A 20403-nucleotide genomic window follows, 5' to 3' on the forward strand; every position below is an offset into this window, starting at 1 on the left:
AAAGGGGCGCTCTTTTCAAGCACTATGTATTTCCCTGGGAATGCAAATCTAGTTATTATTTAATATTAGTGATGAGCGAGTACTAAAATGCTTGGGTGCTCGTTACTCGAGACGAATATCTCCCGATACTCTAGTGCTCGTTTCGAGTAACGAACCCCATTGAAGTCAATGGGAAACTCGAGCATTTTTGCACGGGACCCAAGTTCGGTAGAGGGAAGGTCGTGTGAAAACCTGTCAACCTCAGAAAATGATGGAAACACCACGGCAATGGACAGGAAACAGCAGGGGCAGCATGTATTGATGCCTCAGAGGCTGCCTAATCTCACCATTATGCCAAATTCTGGGCAACAGCTGTGGGATACAATCTGTTCGTGGCTGCACCTATACACACTCTGTGACACCCCCTTTACACTGAGCAAGCAGTAGTGAACTTAGATATGCCTTGCGTAAGAAATACAGAAATCAGAAAATATACTAGTGGTCCCACTAGTTTTTTGGGGGCAGTGGTATACAATCTGTTGGTGGCTGCACCTATACACACTCTGTGACACCCCCTTTACACTGTGCAAGCAGTAGTGAACTTAGATATGCCTTGCATAAGAAATACAGAAATCAGAAAATATAGTAGAGGGCCCAATAAAAGAGTACTGAGCACTTCTTAGGGGTCTGTATGCAACACCTAATGTCCCCTTTCTGCCAGCAGCTGATCACCACAGTTTGCTGCTTAAATCGTGGTAACTGAACTGCAGTCCCAGCCAGCAGTCTATAGTAATTCAATTTAAAAAACGATTTGAAGCCCTTACAAGGGCTGTTTGGTTGTTTTGCTAGTATTCCCTGCCTACTGGAACGCTAATTCCCTCCCTAACGCTCTCCCTGACCAGCAGCAGCTCTATCCCTAATCTCTTCCAGCATACATGTGAGCCGAGCCTGGGACGCCAAGATTTTTATATGGCAGGGTCATCTGATCTGGCCAACCAATCGCTGCTATCGACATATATGGGTCCCACGTGATCGCAGGATGTACCAAAGAGTGTCCTGCATGTTTATTGGCTAAGAAAAAGCGCCAAACATTACAGGAAATGGATGATGTGATTATCTCGAGTATCGCGAGATGCTCGTCCGAGTAACGAGTACCATCGAGTACCCTAATACTCGAACGAGTACCAAGCTCGGACGAGCATCTTCGCTCATCACTAGTTAATATATTATAAATTTATTGTATATGTAAAGAGAACTCAAAGAAAAATGAATACACTCTTGGGGACATTTATCAAGACCAGACATTGGTCTTAAATAAAGTCCCATTCCTATTTGCAGGCACAAACCATAATAAATAAGGATCGGGAGGAGGCCACCTCCCCGCCTTGCCGTGGCCCTCTGTCCACCCATCAGCTGAGTGGGGCTTACATTATGAAAAATTACTTAGGAGTTTAAAACATACAGCTTACCTCATCAAAGTCAGCAATTATTTCATTTAAAAGTCGTAAACATTCCACTCCCATATTATTGCCATCAAGTTCAATGTAAAAATCATTAAAATTAGGAATGGAGGCAAACATAACACCAACTTGTGAATAAGACTGGTAATAAAGATCCTGGGAAGAAGAAGAAAAAATAGATATAGGTAATTTCGGAAGTACTGTTTACATGCCAACATCAAATAAAAACATGCCTGCAAAATTTTAATATATCTAATAAATGTGCAATATCGGATGGCAACAGTATGTTAACTAAACAATTGATAATGGATGAACTCATTAATGTATTCGTTGTGGCTTAAACATGGCTAGGCTATGTTCACACAATGTCAAAAAAAGAGAAAAGATGTCCACTATTGCAGTGATATAATTAACTTCAATACAATGCACTGAAGTTAATTGATCGACGGATACAGTGTATAAAATGACCACTTTCACAATTTTTGCTTACTTTTCAATTTAAGAGACACCCAAAGGGCAATTATACACTGACAGCCGTCATTGCAGTGACGGTCGACCAAACAGTGAAATGACGTATGTCATTTTGAACTCAAAATTACAGATGTGATTTTTTCTTTTCAAAAATGGAAAGAAAAAAAAGCTGTGTGAACATAGCCCTAGACTCTTCATATCACTGAGCTGTCAATTTTCTTAGTTATAAAAAATAAAATAGGGTGAAGAATGTGTGTTAGAAATGCTAAAGACTTGTTAAGTGGAGATTTTGTTGATGTTATACTGTGGAGAGTGGTAAACACCGAAATTTTTGGCCTTTATTGACCTCCTCACAACACAAAATAGACAAAAGGTCAGGCACATCATCAAAAAGAGCGGGCTGCTCAGACGGATACAATAGTGACAATTAGATATTTTAACTACCCAGATGCTAATTTTGGATTATGGTTCTACTCTAACTGCAAAGGGGAGAAAATTTCTTTGTTTAATCTGGTATATACTAATAACACAGTGCTTACTATAAATATCACTTAGGTAGACTATTAGTAGATTTAACATGGGAGCCACAGAGATCTTCAGAAGGCCTCCAGCTGCCACCAAACCCAATGAGCACTGTGCAATTGCATTGTGGGGTGCCAATCGTAGGTCTGACATTATTCTCCTGCCTGATAAGCAGACGGGGCGCAACAAGGTGTCTAGAAGGTGTGGGGAGGAGGCAGGCGTAAACCAGGCAAAAATCTACACCTGCAGGTGTAGATTTTTGCACAATGCCTTCCCTGGTGTCCACCTTTTAGTAATTCCAGATGAGGAAATGGGGGGAGCCTTTTTTAAGACTGGAGTCTTGATGAATGTCCTCCAACATCTGCACATAGGTGATATTTTAATTTTAATGATGAAGAGCAGATATAGGGTTTATGGTCAACCAAACTAAATTGGTCACTGTTGGCAATTATTGAATGTTTAGGATAAGATAATGTTCCTGAGCAGTCAGTGTATAAGCAGATAACCCTTACCATATTTCTTGGATTAGACATAAGAAAATGTTGTGCAACATGCGCTGGCAGGAGATTGAAAAGAATTCTCTTGTTATCTAATTTGACTCTCTCCATGTCATCTCTTTCCTCCTCTGCCTGTAACAGAAATCAATCACATATCATATTGTTATTACTGCATTACTTAATAACAGAGCTATTTCAAAATGTTTTACTATGTACAGTTCATACTGTGCAGTTTCTGCAGGGGAAATTTAATTCTACCTATCAGCCATTCAAAATAAAGTGGTTATCCAGGGTTAGAAAAACTGCAGTTTTCTTCCAAAAAAGTGCCATACCCGCCCAACTCTCTGTTGGAGTGGTATTGCAACTCATTTCTATTAAAGTGAATGGAGATAAATTGTAATACCACACACAGTTTTATCAGGACCGGCTCCGACTCCCGACACCGACTCCTGCTCCTTCATAAATGGCTGGTCATATACCAGGGGAGTTATTTATCACACTGGCTCAGCAGCTTCTCCCTAATGTATTACTTGATCCTGGGGTGACTTCTGAAACATACAAAGGAAGCTTCTCCTGTGTGTGCAGTGGATGCAGCCAGTCTCCAGCCTCCATGTCCTGAACAACTCAGAACTAGACTAGATGGAGCAGGTGATCTTTTCCTGCTGACAGTCTTCTATGTTTCTAACTAAATATTCACGATATGGCACTTTATATTAGTGGCAAAATTTGGTCACTACTCTGTGTGTTTTTTGTGAAAAACATCAAAATATCATGAAAAATTTAAAAAAATAGCATTTTATGAACTTTGAAATTCTCTGCTTCTAAAAAAAGAAAGTCGTATCACATAAATTAGTTACTAAGTCACATTACCGATATGTCCTCTTTATTCTGGCTTCATTTCATAAACATATTTTATTTTTTAGGGTGTTACGGGGCTTAGAAATTTATCAGCAAATTACCACATTTTTGTGAAAGTTTCCAAAACTGATTTTTTTAGGGACCAGTTCTTTTTTTAAGTTGATTTAGGAGGTTTGTATACTGGAAACCACCATAAGTGGCCCCAATTTTGGAAACTACACACCTGAAAGAATTGATCTAGGGGTATAATGAGCATTTTAACCATACAGGGGCTGGAGGAAAGTATTCACCATTGGGCCGTAAAAAAATTAAAAATTACAATTTTCCAATAATATATACGTTTAGATTAAAGTTTCTCATTTTCAAAAGGAACATGAGAGAAAAAGCACCCCAAAATTTGTAACGCAGGTTCTCTTGAGTACTACGGTACCCCATATGTGGGCGTAAACCACTGTATGGGCACACAGCGGGGCTCAGAAGGAAGGGAGCGCCAATTAGCTTTTCCATTGCAGATTTTGCTGAAGAAGTTTCCGAGCGCCAGGTGCATTTGCAGAGCCCCTGTAGTGTCAGCGGAGAGAAAAACCCCCATAAGTCACCCTATTTTGGAAAGAACACCCCTCAAAGAATTCATCTTGGGGTAGGATGAGCATTTTGACCCCACAGGTGTTAGAGGAAAGTATTCAAAATTAGACAGTAAAAATGAAAAACTCAAATTTTTCCAATAATATGTTCGCTTAGTTTGAAATTTCTCAATTTCACGAGGAACAAGAGAAAAAAAAGTACCCCAAAATTTGTAACGCAGGTTCTCCTGAGTAAAAATATGTGGGCACAAACCACTGCATGGGCACACAGCAGGGCTCAGAAGGAAAGGAGCGCCAATTAGCTTTTTCAACGCAGATTTTGCTGAAGAAGTTTCTGAGTGCCAGGTGTATTTGCAGTGCCCCTGTAGTGCCAGCGGAGTAAAATCTGGCCATAAGTCACCCCATTTTGGAAAGTGCACCCCTCAAAAAATTCATTTTGGGGTGTGGTGAGCATTTTGACCCCACAGGTATTAGAGGAAAGTATTCAAAAGTAGACAGTAAAAATGAAAAACTCGAATTTTTCCAATAATATGTTCCTTTAGTTTGAAATTTCTCAATTTCACGAGGAACAGGAGAGAAAATTCACCACAAAATCTGTAACGCAGGTTCTCCTGAGTAAAACACTACCGCTTATAAGGGTATAAACCACTGTATGGGCACACAGCCGGGCTCAGAAGGGAAGGAGCACCAATTAGCATTTTCCGTGCAGATTTATGTGAAGAACTTTCTGAGCACCGGGTGTGTTTGCAGAGCCCCTGTAATGTCTACAGAATAGAACCCCCCCAAAAGTCACCCCATTTCAGAAAGTAAACCCCTCAAAGAATACATCTTGGGGTAGGATGAGCATTTTGGCCCCACAGGTATCAGAGGAAAGTATTCTAAATTGGCCAGTAAAAATGAAAAACTTGAATTTTTCCAATAATATGTTGGTTTAATTTGAAATTTCTAAATTTCACAAGGAACAGGAGAAAAATATACCCCAAAATCTGTAACACAGGTTCTCCTGAGTACAACGGTACCCCATATGTGCGCATAAACCACTGTATGGGCACACAGCAGGGCTCAGAAGGGAAGGAGCGCCAATTTTCTGGAGCAAAACCACAGCTAGTAATAGTTATTAGAATAGCGCAGTTACTAAAATACAATAAAAAAATTAGATTACAGGTAATGTGGGGTGGTTACGGACAGTCTGGGTGGTTCCGGGTAATCTGGAGGTGGTTACGGGCAGTCTGAGGTGGTTCCGGGTAATCTGGAGGTGGGTCCGGGCAGTCTGAGGTGGTTCCGGGTAATCTGGGGTGGTTACGGGTAATCTGGGGTGGTTACGGGTATTCTGGGGTGGTTACGGGTAATCTGGGGTGGATACGGTCAACATGGGGTGGTCACGGGCAACCTGCTGTGGTTACGGCAACCTGGGGTGGTTACAGGCAACGTGGGGTGGTTACAGGCAACGTGGGGTGGATACGGACAACCTGCTGTGGTTACAGACAATCTGGGGAAGTTACAAGCAACCTGCTGTAATTACGGGCAACGTGGGGTAATTACAGACAATCTGGGGTGGTTACGGACAATCTGGGGTGGTTACAGACAATCTGGGGTGGTTACGGACAATCTGGGGTGGTTACGGACAATCTGGGGTGGTTACAGACAATCTGGGGTGGTTACAGACAATCTGGGGTAGTTACAGGCAACCTGCTGTGGTTACGGCAACCTGGGATGGTTACAGGCAACCTGGGGTGGTTAGAGGCAACCTGGGTTGGTTACGGGCAATCTGGGGTGATTACGGACAATCTGGAGGGGGTCACTGGCAACGTGCGGTGGTTACGGGCAAAGTGCGGTGGTTACGGGCAACGTGCGGTGGTTACGGGTAATCTGGGGGGTTACGTGCAATCTGACGTGATTACGGACAACCTGGGGTGGTTACGGGCAACCTGCGGTGGTTACGGGTAATCTGGGGGGGTTAGGGGTAATTTGGTAGTAAACTGCAATTATTACTATAATAAAAAGTGTGTGTTTTATTTTTTTGTATGTTTGTCACTTTTTGTACTTTATACATTCATTTTCACTATATTACTATGATTACTGTGATATTTTCTATCACAGTAATCATAGTTTAGTGACAGAGACCAAATTGGTCTGTCAGTTAGATTTTTCAGAGATGGCTGGTTGTGGAGTGCATGCGCACTTCATAACCAGCCAGGACGCCAAAGAGGAAGGAGCTCCAGGATCAGGTAATGTATAAGGGGTAGGGGGGGTGACTGGGGGACGGGGGTGACAGGGGGGGTGGGGGGCGACGGCACATCACTTTTTATCCCATGTCACCAGTCATTTATGGTGACAGGGGATAAAAAGTGCCTGGAGCACATGGTACAAGCGATCAGGGGGGGTCCCCAATCACTGCCCCATGCTCTCCGCTACCTCCGGTGGCAGAGAGCATGAGGCTTTCATTAATTTTTACTTTAGATCACTGTAAACAGATATTAGTCTGTTCACAGTGATGGCGGCGGCCATCTTGGATCTGATAACCGCCGCGGGGAGGGGGGTTAGTGATCAGGGCACTAGGGGGGCTGATCTGGGGTCTGATTTTACTTATTTCATCTCCCCCCACGGTGGGGGAAAATGAAATGCAGCGGCGGCACGTTTCGGTGGTCACTAAGGGGTTAATGGGGGTCAGCTGCGGGATCGCAGCTGATTCTCATTATCTCCGGTGCTGTACTGAGATGAGAGAGGGATCGCTGTCCCTGCAGCGATACCGCTCTCATCATAAAGCCCCGTCAAAGCAGGAACGTATATATACATTCCTACTGCACGAGGCATGTGCAATAGGAACATATATATACAGATTGCTGACGTGAAGGGGTTAAATCCCTTTCCACTAGGTCAAATTTAAAGAAGAGTAGTGAAGCTTGAGAGTTTGTGCTTTTGTGTGAAGACACTCTAGCCATGTAATATCTCTCTGGAAACGTAAAAACATTTTAAATGTGTGTTTAATAGTATGGACATGAAGAAAATGGAAGCAGTGTGTAGGGAGGAGCGATTTCAGAATGCCAGGTGGTATAGATTAGGCATTATGGACAAAAGAAGTTTCTTATTTAAGAATTCTCAAACTGAGTAATGGGAGATTACTAGCCATGGGGTTTATTAGATAGGGCAAGACTGATCCAGGGGCAAGTGTAGTTTACAGCAGGTGTAGTTACAAATCAAGGCCAGTCAGAATGCACCTTCTGGAAGATCCCATCTTTGTAAGCGTACTGCTTGATAAAGAAGCTTCACATCAAGTAAGCCTAGGCCAACATTATGTTTCTTTTGTATCAGGATCCGGTAAGGAAGTCTTGGTTTTCTTTGTGCCCAAAGAAAGTTTGAGAACAGCTAGCTTTTTCCAGCTCAAGAGATTCAGGGGTTCAGGTTAGAGGGAGATCCATAGAGTAGCATCTGTAACAGATACAGCAGTTAGGGGACTATATATGTTTGAAATAGGTACTTCCATCCCATCCAAGACAGGTAAGAAATTTGGTAGGAGGCCAACTGTTTTGTTTGATAATTAAAATGTTATAGCTGACTGAGGTCCCTAGGCAGATTAACCCCTGAGTATTTTATGCAACTCGTTAGCCAATGAAAAGGTGAGTAGGCTTGGAGTAAGGTGGCTTGCGTTCTAGGTACCAAGACATTCAAAATTTCAGACATATAACAGTTAACTTTAAAGTTGGATAATGATCCAAAATGTTCTAGTAAATTCTGAATGCAAGGAAGGGCTTGGGCTAAATTTGTCACTAGATCAATAGATCATCTGCAACGCTGCAATGAGATGAGAGTCCATAGATCTCACTTTCCTGACTCAGTGCCTGGAGGAGAGTCTCCATGACCAGAATATATAGTGTAGGGGAGGGAGGGCACTTCTGCAGAATGCCATTTGATAACTTGAAGGTAAGAGAAAGGGTGCAATTTACTCTAACACATGTACTTCGCGTATAGTGGAAATAAACTGTTAGTTGGGAAACCAAATTTTGCAAAAGTGTAAGACATCAAGTCCCATAACACTCTTTCAAAAGCATTCTCTGCATCAGTACCCAACAACAGTGGAGGGACACAGTTCTGTTTTGCACAGCACATACTGTAGAACTCTTATGGCATTGTGTTTGCCCTCTCTCCCCTTCATGAACCCTGTCTGGTCAGGGTGAACAAGATCTGGGAGCAACCTGCTAATTCTCAGGGCCAAGAGCTTTGCCCATACCTAAAAGGGTTTAGTAATGAGATCTGTCTATAACTATGGCGATGGGTTAGGGCCCTATTACACCAACAGATTATCTGACAGATTTTTTTGGAGCCAAAGCCAGAAATGGACTGTAAACAGAGAACAGGTAATAAAGTAAAGACTGAGATTTCTCCTCTTTTCAAATCCATTCCTGGCTTTCGCTTAAAAAATGTCAGATAATCTGTTGTGTAATAGGTGTAATAGGGCCCTAAAGCTTTTTCTTTAACTTTACACACAAGTAAAGTAATTGAGATGAGGTCTGGGGGTGGGGAGGAATCATTTCAGTAACCCATTAAACCATTTCTTCGCCAATCTCTATGTATGCTTCAGGTTATTGTCCTACAGGAATGTTATGTCAGCTTTTTTTATACCCTCATACTCACATATAGCTCAGCACTGAGACCACCATCAATTCTGGTAAAGTATCCAACACAGGGGCGTAGCTAGGGGTTCAGCCTAGGGGGGGCGAGTAAGTCTGAGTGGGCCCCCAACCAACCTTACCCATAGGGAACCTGAGCAGGTGACAAGGCTTTCTGAATAATAAAGGGAATATTCTTCTACATTACTCATTGTGAATAAGGATAAAGAGCAGAGTAAGAGGCTTCTGTACATTTCACATATAGAACCACAAAAAAATTTAAAGTGCTTAACCCCTTCCCCCAATATGACGTCCAGGGACGTCATGAAAAGCAGTTCCAGAACGCATCATGACGTCCCTTGACGTCATGCTTTCCCTGCCTCCCCCCACTGTCCCTATCCGAGATCGGGAAGCAGGAGTCACACAGCCTCCCCCTGCTGCCACTGCCCGGAGGGGAGCCGTGCTACCCCCTGGACAGTTAACCCCATAAACGATGCGGTCATTGCGACCGCAGCGTCTATGGGGAGATTCTATGCAGCAGGGATCAGGTGGCGGGAGGAGGCTGCAGCATGTTGCCTCCTCCCGCTATCACCGCTGTAATGCTCCCCCAGGCACCCCCTTCCTTCTCCCTGTGTCCGGCCGTGCTCCCCCCGCCCAGATTCAGTCCCTCCCATGCTCTCCCCACTCCGATCCAGCTTCCTCCCGTCCCCCGATCTGTGCTCTCACTCCCCTTGTCCCCCGTCCCCCGATCTGTGCTCTCACTCCCCTTGTCCCCCGTCCCCCGATCTGTGCTCTCACTCCCCTTGTCCCCCGATCTGTGCTCTCCCTCCCAGTGTCCCCCGTCCTCCGATCCGTTCCCCCCCCTCCCCCTGGATTCAGCACACTCACCCTGTGCTGCTGATCGATCAGGTCCCTGCACTGATCGTTTGAATCAGCTGCAGGGACCTGATCGTTTGAATGAGTGTCAGTGTCACTGACACTCATTCACTCTATAATGCATTACAGCACTGAATATGTGCTGTAATGCATTATAGATGTACCTGCAAAAGTAAAAAAAAAACAACACACACACACAAATAAATAATAATAATAATAATAAGAAGAAGAAATAACAAATAAATTTAATAATTCAATCAATCAATCAATCAATCAATAAATAAATAAATTAAAATAAATATACACATTCCCCATCCCCCTTTATAAATGATCCCCTAGAAATAAGATGCACATATTTGGTATTGCCACGTCCGTAATGACCCCGTCTATTAATCCTTTACATTAATTATACCGCCCGATTAACGCCATTAAAAAAAAAATAAAAAACTAACCAAAATGAAAATTTTTGTTAATCCCGCCCCCTAAAAAATATAGAAAAAAGCTATCAATACAACACATGTACCCAAAAGGTGTACCACTAAAAACGCCAGCTAATGCCGCAAAAAAAAAGCCCTCACATGACTCCATTGGCGAAAAAATTAAAATATTACCGCTGTTACAATTTGCAAGACACAAACAGTGTTTATAGTATAAACTCCATAAACTATAACAAAAGTTATATAAAATGGATACCACTGTAATCGTACCGACCTGACGGATAACGATAACATGTCATACGTAATGTATGGTAAACGGTGTACAATAAAATGGTGAAAAACAGCTGCTAAATTGTGTTTTTTATTCGTACCACCTCATAAAAAATTAAATAAATATTGATCAGGGTGTCACATGTCCCTCAGAATGGTACCAATGGAAACGCCAACTTGTCTTACACAAATATTTTGGCACCACAAGGCCTCGGTGACATGGTATTATGGCTATAAAAAAGCTGAAATAAAAAAAGACCCCAAAATTTCCCAGGTCTCTGTCATGTCTGCGGCCTGTGGTTGAGTCAGGTGATGCACTGCGGCCGCATATGGGGGATTTCTAGAAACATTGAAACATGGGGAATAAATAGTGAGTTCCATTTCTCAGTTAGTATTTGCTGTGTTAGAGGAAAAAATGGATTAAAATGGAATATCTGCCAAAAAAATGTAAATTTAAAATTTCCCCTCCAACTTGCTTACATTTCTGCAAAACATCTAAAGGGTTAATAAACTTATGAAATGTTACTTTGAGGGGTTCAGTTTTTACAATAGAGAGACTTATGGGGGTAACTTACATACAGGCCCCACAAATCCACTTCAGAACTGAACTGGTCCCTAAATAAATCTGAATTTGAAATTTTCCTGAAAATTTTAAAAATCGCTGCAAAATTTTGAAGCCCTCTAACATCCTAACAAGTAAAAGGACGTTCACCAAATGATGTCACCATAAAGTAAACATGTTGTAGATGTTGCATTAATGATTAGTTCATGTGGCATGTTTATTTTTCTTAATAAATGAGAATTTTGAATATAAAGGATTGTAAATTCTTCTAATTTTTGCGCAAATGTTGTGTTTTTTTTACAAAAAACCATTGAGTGTATCAACCAAAGTATACCACTAACATAAAGAGGAATATGTCACGAAAAAAACTATCTCAGAATAACCACGATAGTTAAAAGCATCGCAGAGTTATTACTACATAAAGAGAGACAGGTCAGATTTGCAAAATAGGCCCTGGTCATTAAGGCCAAAACAGGCTGAGGAGGCAAGGGGTTAAGATTAGAAAAATATAGCTGCCTTCTTCCACAAACAGCACCACTCTTGTCCTCAGTTTCTGTGTGGTATTCGACTGAAGTGAATAGTGCCAAGCTGTGATACCACACACGACCTAAGAGCAGGGGTGGCGCTTTGGAAGAAAGCAACTATGTTTTTTTTCTTAATTCTGGAGAACCCTTTTAACCAGATTATCTTTGCCTAAAAATAATAGTGGTATAGGTAATAAGTTTTTAGACATTAAGGCTATGTTCACACTGCGTATGAGTGCGGCCGCATTTCGTACGCCGCCGTACATGTGCGGCTGAAACTACGGGCATGGGAAAAATCGACATGCGGCCGGATGTGTACGAACCGCGAACATACGCCCGTAGTACAGTTATGCTTCCCTAGCTTGTTTCGAAGCGATCCGAAACAGGTCATTTACTTGGAAATCTTCGCCCAGCCCCGTAAACCACACAGAACCTTTTGGATTGAAAAATCAAGTTCAATTTGGCTGAAATAAGTACTTCGTACGGGACCGCATGGAAATCCACGGCCGTGAGTTTCAACATTTCCATCCTCAAACAATGGTCTTGTTAATTTTTCATGGCGCCGCATACGATCCGGCTGTAAGCTCATACGTATTGTGCACTGTGCGGCCGTATATCGTATACTTTCAAGCGAACGCATCAACCTCAAAACTACGTGCAGAAACATACGCAGTGTGAACATAGCCTCAAAAGGGTGAGCTGGTTGTGATCATACATGTACAATCCAAGATATGTGATGAGCCGCTAGATATCCATTTCCTATCTATCTCTATCTATCATCTATCTATCTCTCTATCATCTATCTATCCATCCCCTATCTATCTATCTATCTATCTATCTATATCTCTCTATCTATCTATCTCTCTCTCTCTCTATCTATCTCCTATCTATCTATCTATCTATCTCCTATCTATCTATCTACTATCTATCACATTACAGGAGGAGATATAAGAGGACAATGATCACATGTCCTTCATGCACCAGCATCTTCTCAGCCCTGCCCCCTCATGACATCACCACAGGTCCTTCATCCACAAGAATCCTCTCCAGTTCTCAGCCCTGCCCACTTAAGACGTCACCACAGGTCCTTCCTCATCGCTCTGCAGGCTGTCTGCAAAAGAAATAGCTTTTGCAGACAGCATTAAGCCTCTGAGACCTCAGTGGGCCCCTGCCAGTGTGGGCCCAGGAGCCACTGCCCCCCCTGCACCCCCCAAATTTTGCTTATGATCCAACACCTTTGGCTGTGCAACAAAGCTAGCTCCCCTTTCCCTTGATTCTTCCAGACCCATTTGCACTCATAAGAGCCCAGTCTATTGATTTTGATTTCATCACTACAAATCAACTGTTTAGCCAACACTATTGATAAGCTGGATGATGCAGTTTCTCTTGTCTTGGGAAATCATCTTCATTGATGCTCCTTGATTCAAAAAGTGACATTTTGCTTGGGCATCAACTTAACACACTGAGCTTTTAGAGAATGTGAAAACATCTTTTATTTTGTAGTATGCAGGAAAAAGATTGTTCCATCACCAAGAGTAAAACTGCAAAAATGCAGTTGTGTGCCGAAAATCTGCATAACTAAGCATATGTTAAATAGTTGTGCGCAAACTTATGTATGATATAGCAAAGAATATTGTTTACAAAATGATGGTAGTCTAAAGTTCAAAGCTATAGTGGATAGTGAAATATGGAGCCTGAAAGTCAAAAGTTAAAATTGTTAACCTTTTGCTGATCAGTGTATAACCGATTGCTTCCTTGGGGGTACTCTGTTGGAACATCTCATCACTTGGGGGTTCTTGGCTGTAAACGATTGAGAAACACTGACAGAGAAAGAGCTACTCTTTGTCTCATACTCTGTCTAACAGTAAGGTGCCCAAGCAAGAAGCAATGATCCATGATGTTCATTGATTTTAAGGGCTATATGGCAGGATGTAAGGGGACAGCAGTCCGCTATGCTATTAAACGTATTAAAAACCAGAACAGAATTATTATGTTTTAGGCTGGGTTCACACTACGTATATTTCAGTCAGTATTGTGGTCCTCATATTGCAACCAAAACCAGGAGTGGATTAAAAACACAGAAAGGATCTGTTCACACAATGTTGAAATTGAGTGGATGGCCGCCATATAATGGTAAATAACTGCCATTATTTCAATATAACAGCCGTTGTTTTAAAATAACAGCAAATATATGCCATTAAATGGCGGCCATCCACTCAATTTTGTGAACAGATCTTTTCTGTGTTTTTAATCAACTTATGGTTTTGGTTGCAATATGAGGACCACAATACTGACTGAAATATACGTAGTGTGAACCCAGCCTTAATCTGTGAGCTTTTTTGCTCTATAAACACATTTTTTAATAAAAAAATAAACCATGTATGACTATGTTCACACAACGTGAAAAAAAGATAAACACTATAGCACTTCCCCACAAAGACCATCCGGTCTAAGTATAGCGTCAGAAATAGAGATTAAGAATGTAGATGCAAAAGTTACCTGTCCCTGTGTCCTATAGGGACAAAATAGTACAAGTCCAATAGCATCGTAACAGCATCTCACTTAGGCGGAAATATGGAAAAAGAAAACTTTATTCCAGCATGGCACACAGAGCGACGTTTCAACCTTAATGGTCTTTTTCAAGCATACAAAGTTAGGAACAACATGTAGTATATAAGGGATCATCAGCCAATGAAAAGGGAACACATAATTAACACAAATTAACCCTTAACAAACCCATGTTAAACAACATGTATACATAATCTTTATTTAGACAAAGTCAAGTGCTACTCTTATCACTATAGGGTTAAAACTACTAACAAAACGTTAGTCTCCAACAGGTGTACCCACTATCCGAGCATAAAAGGAGCGCGATAAGCACAGGCGCCGGCGTCTCGGGATTAGGGATGTAGTTGTAAAATCTGACATAGGAGTATCTAAAGGTCCGGTACAAACAGTATTATCCACCTGCAAAACTGGATGTTTCCCTTGTCTGAATTTCTCCTGTTGTGGGAATTTAGTCAAGGGAGACACTTTTCATCACCCGCATACTGGTCGTAAATTTAAAATCAAACAGAGATTCAATTGTAGATCTAGTTTTGTGGTATATTTAATTTCTTGCCCTTGCGGTCTCTATTATGTGGGTGAAACGACAAATGAAATAAGAGTGAGGATACAGAAACATAAAAGTACTATTCGTACAGGAAAAATTGAATTGCCAGTCCCACAGCATTTTTTAGAAGCAAGACATATATTAAGTCAGTTGCACTTCAGGGTAATTGACGGTGTCCCTCCGTTGGTCAGAGGAGGTGATAGAGTATTGAAGCTTAAAAAATTGGAATTAAAATGGATTTTTTTGCTGAATACAATGAGCCCTAGGGGCTTAAATTTGGAGTATAAGGTGTTGCCGAATATGTAGTGCATCTAGTCCGTATTTGTGAAATTGTATATGTTAGGACTCAACCCTCTCTGTTTTTAGCTGTGGTTTTATATAATCTTTTAATTCTATGCTTTTCACTTTTTGTTTTAGACACATCTGTTTGTCTTCCATGGGTCCACTAAATGAGGAGCGTTTACACTACAGAGGAGTTTAGTTTTTATCATCTTGATGTGGTGCCAGCCGTGCCTCATGCTGTACTTTGTCCCAGCTGTTTCCAGTGATGCTCTATGAGATTTATATCGAAGGTCGTCTCATGCCATCTGTCATCATGAAGTGATGTTATGAGGAGATGTCCGGCGATTCCAGACTGCCATCGAACAGAAAGTTCCTATACCCAGGTCTGTTTGCTGCATGTAGCGGAGCGATTGTACCACTGAGAAGCGGACACGCGCGGATATTGTGTGTGCCTTTGCGCTTATGGACGGAGGGACCGCAGTGCATTATACCGGTGGAACCACAGTGCACATTAATGTGTGATGTGACGCAGCTTATGACCAGAGGTGGAAAGTGAAGGTTTACAGCAATGACATTGACTTGCAACTTTTAGCCTATGTGCATGAAGAGGAGCTGTTTATGTCGAATAAGGACTATGTTTTTGGAGATGATATCGTGCGGATTTATTCCTGATTTCCTGATTTATGGCCTGTTTTGTATAAGGCCGAAGATCAGCTGGACTACAGGACATTTGCATGAGACATTCCCTATAGTGGCCTGTTATGGGTGACCTTTGGCTGGGATGAACTGAGATTTTTTTATTAGCAATGGACGGCTGACACCCGTCAGGGTGAGCGTGGTGGGTTGCTATGGTTGCGATCATATGATCGCGGCTGTTGACGCCCACCGTGCTGTGATTGGTTTTGGTTTAGCGCAAGCGCAGTAAGCGCCGCGAGACGCCGGCGCCTGTGCTTATCGCGCTCCTTTTATGCTCGGATAGTGGGTACACCTGTTGGAGACTAACGTTTGTGAGTAGTTTTAACCCTATAGTGATAAGAGTAGCACTTGACTTTGTCTAAATAAAGATTATGTATACATGTTGTTTAACACGGGTTTGCTAAGGGTTAATTTGTGTTAATTATGTGTTCCCTTTTCATTGGCTGATGATCCCTTATATACTACATGTTGTTCCTAACTTTGTATGCTTGAAAAAGACCATTAAGGTTGAAACGTCGCTCTGTGTGCCATGCTGGAATAAAGTTTTCTTTTTCCATATTTCCGCCTAAGTGAGATGCTGTTACCATGCTATTGGATATGTTCACACAACGTCAAAAATAGAGAAAAGGCAGCCGATCTTGATATTTTAAAAACGTACGTTATTGCCACGATTTAACTGCCTGCAATGGCAATGCATTGAAGTAAATGGAAAGACAGACGTCCAATGTACACAACGTACTGAATAACAGATGTTTTTACCACGGACGTCAAAATAATGAACATGATCATTATTTTCGGGAGTCTTTTGCAAACAGTGGATGTTTTTTTATTAGTTGTTTACACACAGTTTTTCTTTTGTCACCGTTCTTTCTCCGTTTTTACTATTGAATTCAATGGATTTTTCAATTAAGCATGGAGGGAGGGCTACACAGCTAACTGAGGTCCTTTATTTTAGACTCAAAATGATGGCGCTTTGTCAAAATTACCTATCATTACAACCTAAAGGATATAATGTAAACAAATAAATGCTTCAAACCTACAGAAATGCAAACTTTTTATTTACTTGAATATATAAAACATATGAAAATATGATTTATACAACTAAATGCTATTTTACAAATAAAAGCAAAAAACTGATTGGCATGTGGCATATACATACTTTGCATACATTGATTTATTAGTTTTTGTAGATTATTAGAAGTAGTAGAGTAAAAAATAGTATGTTACTATTAGAATTAGATTAGAAAATAAACTAAGTTATGTACAGCTATGGAACTAAAAAATAAAGAATCATATGGGCCATATGGGTCTCTGACATAATCTTGGTCAACTTTGTTGGTTCCTCCATGCTGTTAGCCAATCTTTATTCTCTACCCCCCCACCATTGTATTTAATGTGTAAGCATCTATATAAAGTTCTTAATATATCTATGTAATGGTCCTTTTAGACGGAACAATTATCGTTCGAATTTGTACGATTACGATCGCATTTGAGCGATAATTGTTCCGTGTAAACACAGTAAACGATCAAGCGACGAGTGAGAAATCGTTCATTTTAACCCTTTAAGGACCGTGCTAACTTTCGTTTTTGCGTTTTCGTTTTTTCCTCCATGTGCTTAAAAGGCCATAGCACTTGCATTTTACACCTACAGACCCACATGAGCCCTTATTTTTTGCGTCACTAATTGTACTTCGCAATGACAGGCTGAATTTTTCCATAAAATATGCTGCGAAACCAGAGAAAAATTATATGCGCAGTGAAATTGAAAAAAAAACGCAATTATTTTTCTTTGGGGGGGGGGGGCTTAATTTTTACGCCGTGTGTCCTATGGAAAAACTTAGTTGTTATATATTTGTTCCTCAAGTCATTACGATTAAAACGATATATAACATGTATAACTTTTATTGTATCTGATGGCCTGTAAAAAGTTAAAACCATTGTTAACAAATATACGTTCCTTAAAATCGCTCTATTCCCAGGCTTATAGCGCTTTTATCCTTTGGTCTATGGGGCTGTGTCAGGTGTCATTGCTTGCGCCATGATGTGTTCTTTCTATCGGTACCTTGATTGCGCATATGCGACTTTTTGATCGCTTTATATTACATTTTTTCTGGATTTGATGCGACCAAAAAATGTGCAATTTTGCACTTTGGGATTTTTTTGCGCTTACACCGTTTACCGTGCGAGATCAGGAATGTGATTAATTAATAGTTCGGGCGATTACACACGCGGCGATAGCAAACATGTTTATTTATTTATTTTTATTTGTAAAATGGGAAAAGGGGGGTGATTCAGACTTTTATTAGTGGAGGGGATGTTTTATTAATAAAAACACTTTTTTTTAACTTTCCCTTACAGTAATATGAAGCCCCCTGGGGGACTTCTATATACATAAAACTGATCTCCCATTGTGATCAATCCTGTGTATTTAATAGAGCAATAATCCATCAGATCGGTGCTCTATTATAATGGTCTGCTGCAGACCATCTGAATATATTGCCGAGCCGGGATCAGCGTCATTCCGACGCTGAGCCCCGGCCGGCTCATTAGAACGGATCTCCCCTCCGCGTCGTTAAGAGGTTAATATTTCAACATGTTTTCAAATCGTCGTTGATCGTTCGCAAAAAAAATTGCAGATCGTTCCGTGTAAACAGTCTTTTAACGATTTCACCTATGTGTGAGATAGGCTTAAGCGATCGCAAAACGATTTTTCTGTACAATGTATCGTTCCGTCTAAACGCTGATCGTTATAAAAAACACATCGTTCATTCAAAATCGTTAATCGTGCGAATTATTACTCCGTCTAAAAGGACCATAAGACTATAACTACCATAATGTTGCATGTGTGAATGTTATTTTGCTTTTGCTTATTTTAAAAAAAAAATTAAATAATAATAATAAAAAAAATCATAGTGTACTGCAGAATTGGATAAAAGTCACCTGCTTTTACTAAAAATATAAATGGTTTGAAGATATGCTCTCTTTTCAACTGTCAAACCAGTAGCCCTCCAGATGTCGCAAAACTACAATTCCCACCAGGGGCGTAACTACCACTATAGCAGCCTTAGCGGCTGCTATGGGGCCCGCCGCATCAAAGTTTGCTATGGGGCCCAGCCATTTCTAGTTACGCCCCTGATTCCCACCATGCCTGGGCAGCCAAAGCTTTGTTTGACTACTATGTTTAAGAAACCTAGAAGATTGCCGGAAAAAAAGACCACTTGGTCCATCTAGTTTGCCCTTTAAGAAATGTATTTCTTATTCTTAGGATAGATATATGTTTATCCCAGGCATGTTTAAATCCATCTATTGTAGATTTACCAACCACATCTGCTGGAAGTCACAGCCCCAAAGTTATAATTTTTGGCTCCTATGCGGTACAGGATTACTTAACAGTAACCTAGTGCAGTGCTTCTCAAATTGTGAGACGGGCCTCACCAGTGAGGCGCCCCCTAGTTGCTGGTGAGGCGCAGCTTGGGAGGCAGTTCTCACAAAAGTGACCACAAGCTGCACTGTCCTTTTCCTGACTGCAACAATCTCTGCTTTAGGAACATTATAGACTAATTTTGTACTAATTTAATGTTATACAGAGATTAGGAGACAAATGGAGGGTAGACTGAGCAATATTTGCATGGACTTTTATCATAGATGGTGAGGCCCCAGCATCCTCTGAGTCAGTCTGGTGAGGCCCAGGCATCATTTTGTCTGTTGGGTGAGGCCCCAGCAGAAAAATTTGAGAAGCGCTGACCAAGTGCATACATATATCAAGAAACGTGTTTCCTTGTAGCTATCTGTAGGAAAGTGAGCGCCATCATTTTCATTTATTAGCAATAAACATACAGAAAAAGTAATGACAGACCTTAAACAAAAGAACAAAATAAAACTGCTTACCTGCACAGCCCAGAGGTAGTCCAAACGTAATTTTAAGTCCACCTGTCTAGAATGAAGTGCTAGAGCACAGGAAAACAGCAAAATGGCTAAAATAGGCTCATAACCTCTCATATAAAATGATCCCCGCCTTTAATATAAATAGAAAACAAAATATATTAAAACATAATATGCACATGCTACAGATCTGGGAACATAGTGGGGAAAGGGGGCCATCTTTAATATAGACAGCTGCAAAGAAGGATTATACCCTAATCTGATATACCGTGCTGTAGAAAACAGATGCTGTTCATTCCTGCACGACAGTGACCAGAAACATACAGCCAAGACTACAAAGCAGTGGCTCAAAAACAAGCACATCAAGGTCATAGAGTGGCCTAGCCAGTCTGCCGACCTTAATCCCATATAAAATGTGGCTGAGGGAAAAGACGTCCACTCACCTCCCCCGCCCTCCCCCCCGCTGGAGTACCCCTTTCAGTCTTGTTTGCTAGAGGAATCAAATACTTATTTCTCTAGGCAATGTTATTTTCTGAATTTTATTTTTTATATTCTCTCACTGTTAAAATTAACCTACCCTTAACCCCTTAAAGTCAAAGCCAATTTTCGTTTTTGCTTTTTCCACTTTATGTTTAAAAGGCCATAGAGCCTTTATTTTTTTGTGACCCCAATTATACTTTGCAATGACTGACTTTATTTTCCCATAAAATATGCTGCGAAACAGGAAAAAAATCATTTGCTCTGTCAAATTGAAAAAAAAAGGAAATTGTTTTTATTTCAGGGAGTT

General features: G+C 41.1%; 1 protein-coding gene across 1 annotated transcript in view; it reads right to left on the reverse strand.

Annotated features, from left to right (window-relative positions):
• Positions 1 to 20403, reverse strand: part of ADCY1 (adenylate cyclase 1) — a 240049-nt gene that overhangs the window by 43632 nt on the left and 176014 nt on the right. The window contains exons 14-16 of the mRNA XM_069959698.1: positions 19623 to 19749; positions 2945 to 3061; positions 1449 to 1595 (exon numbers count right to left, since the gene is read on the reverse strand). Coding sequence (XP_069815799.1) covers positions 1449 to 1595; positions 2945 to 3061; positions 19623 to 19749 — 391 coding nt within the window. The remainder of the gene's footprint in view (positions 1 to 1448; positions 1596 to 2944; positions 3062 to 19622; positions 19750 to 20403) is intronic.

This window comes from Dendropsophus ebraccatus, chromosome 2 (genome assembly GCF_027789765.1).
Source record: "Dendropsophus ebraccatus isolate aDenEbr1 chromosome 2, aDenEbr1.pat, whole genome shotgun sequence".
Taxonomy (NCBI): Eukaryota; Metazoa; Chordata; class Amphibia; order Anura; family Hylidae; genus Dendropsophus; species Dendropsophus ebraccatus.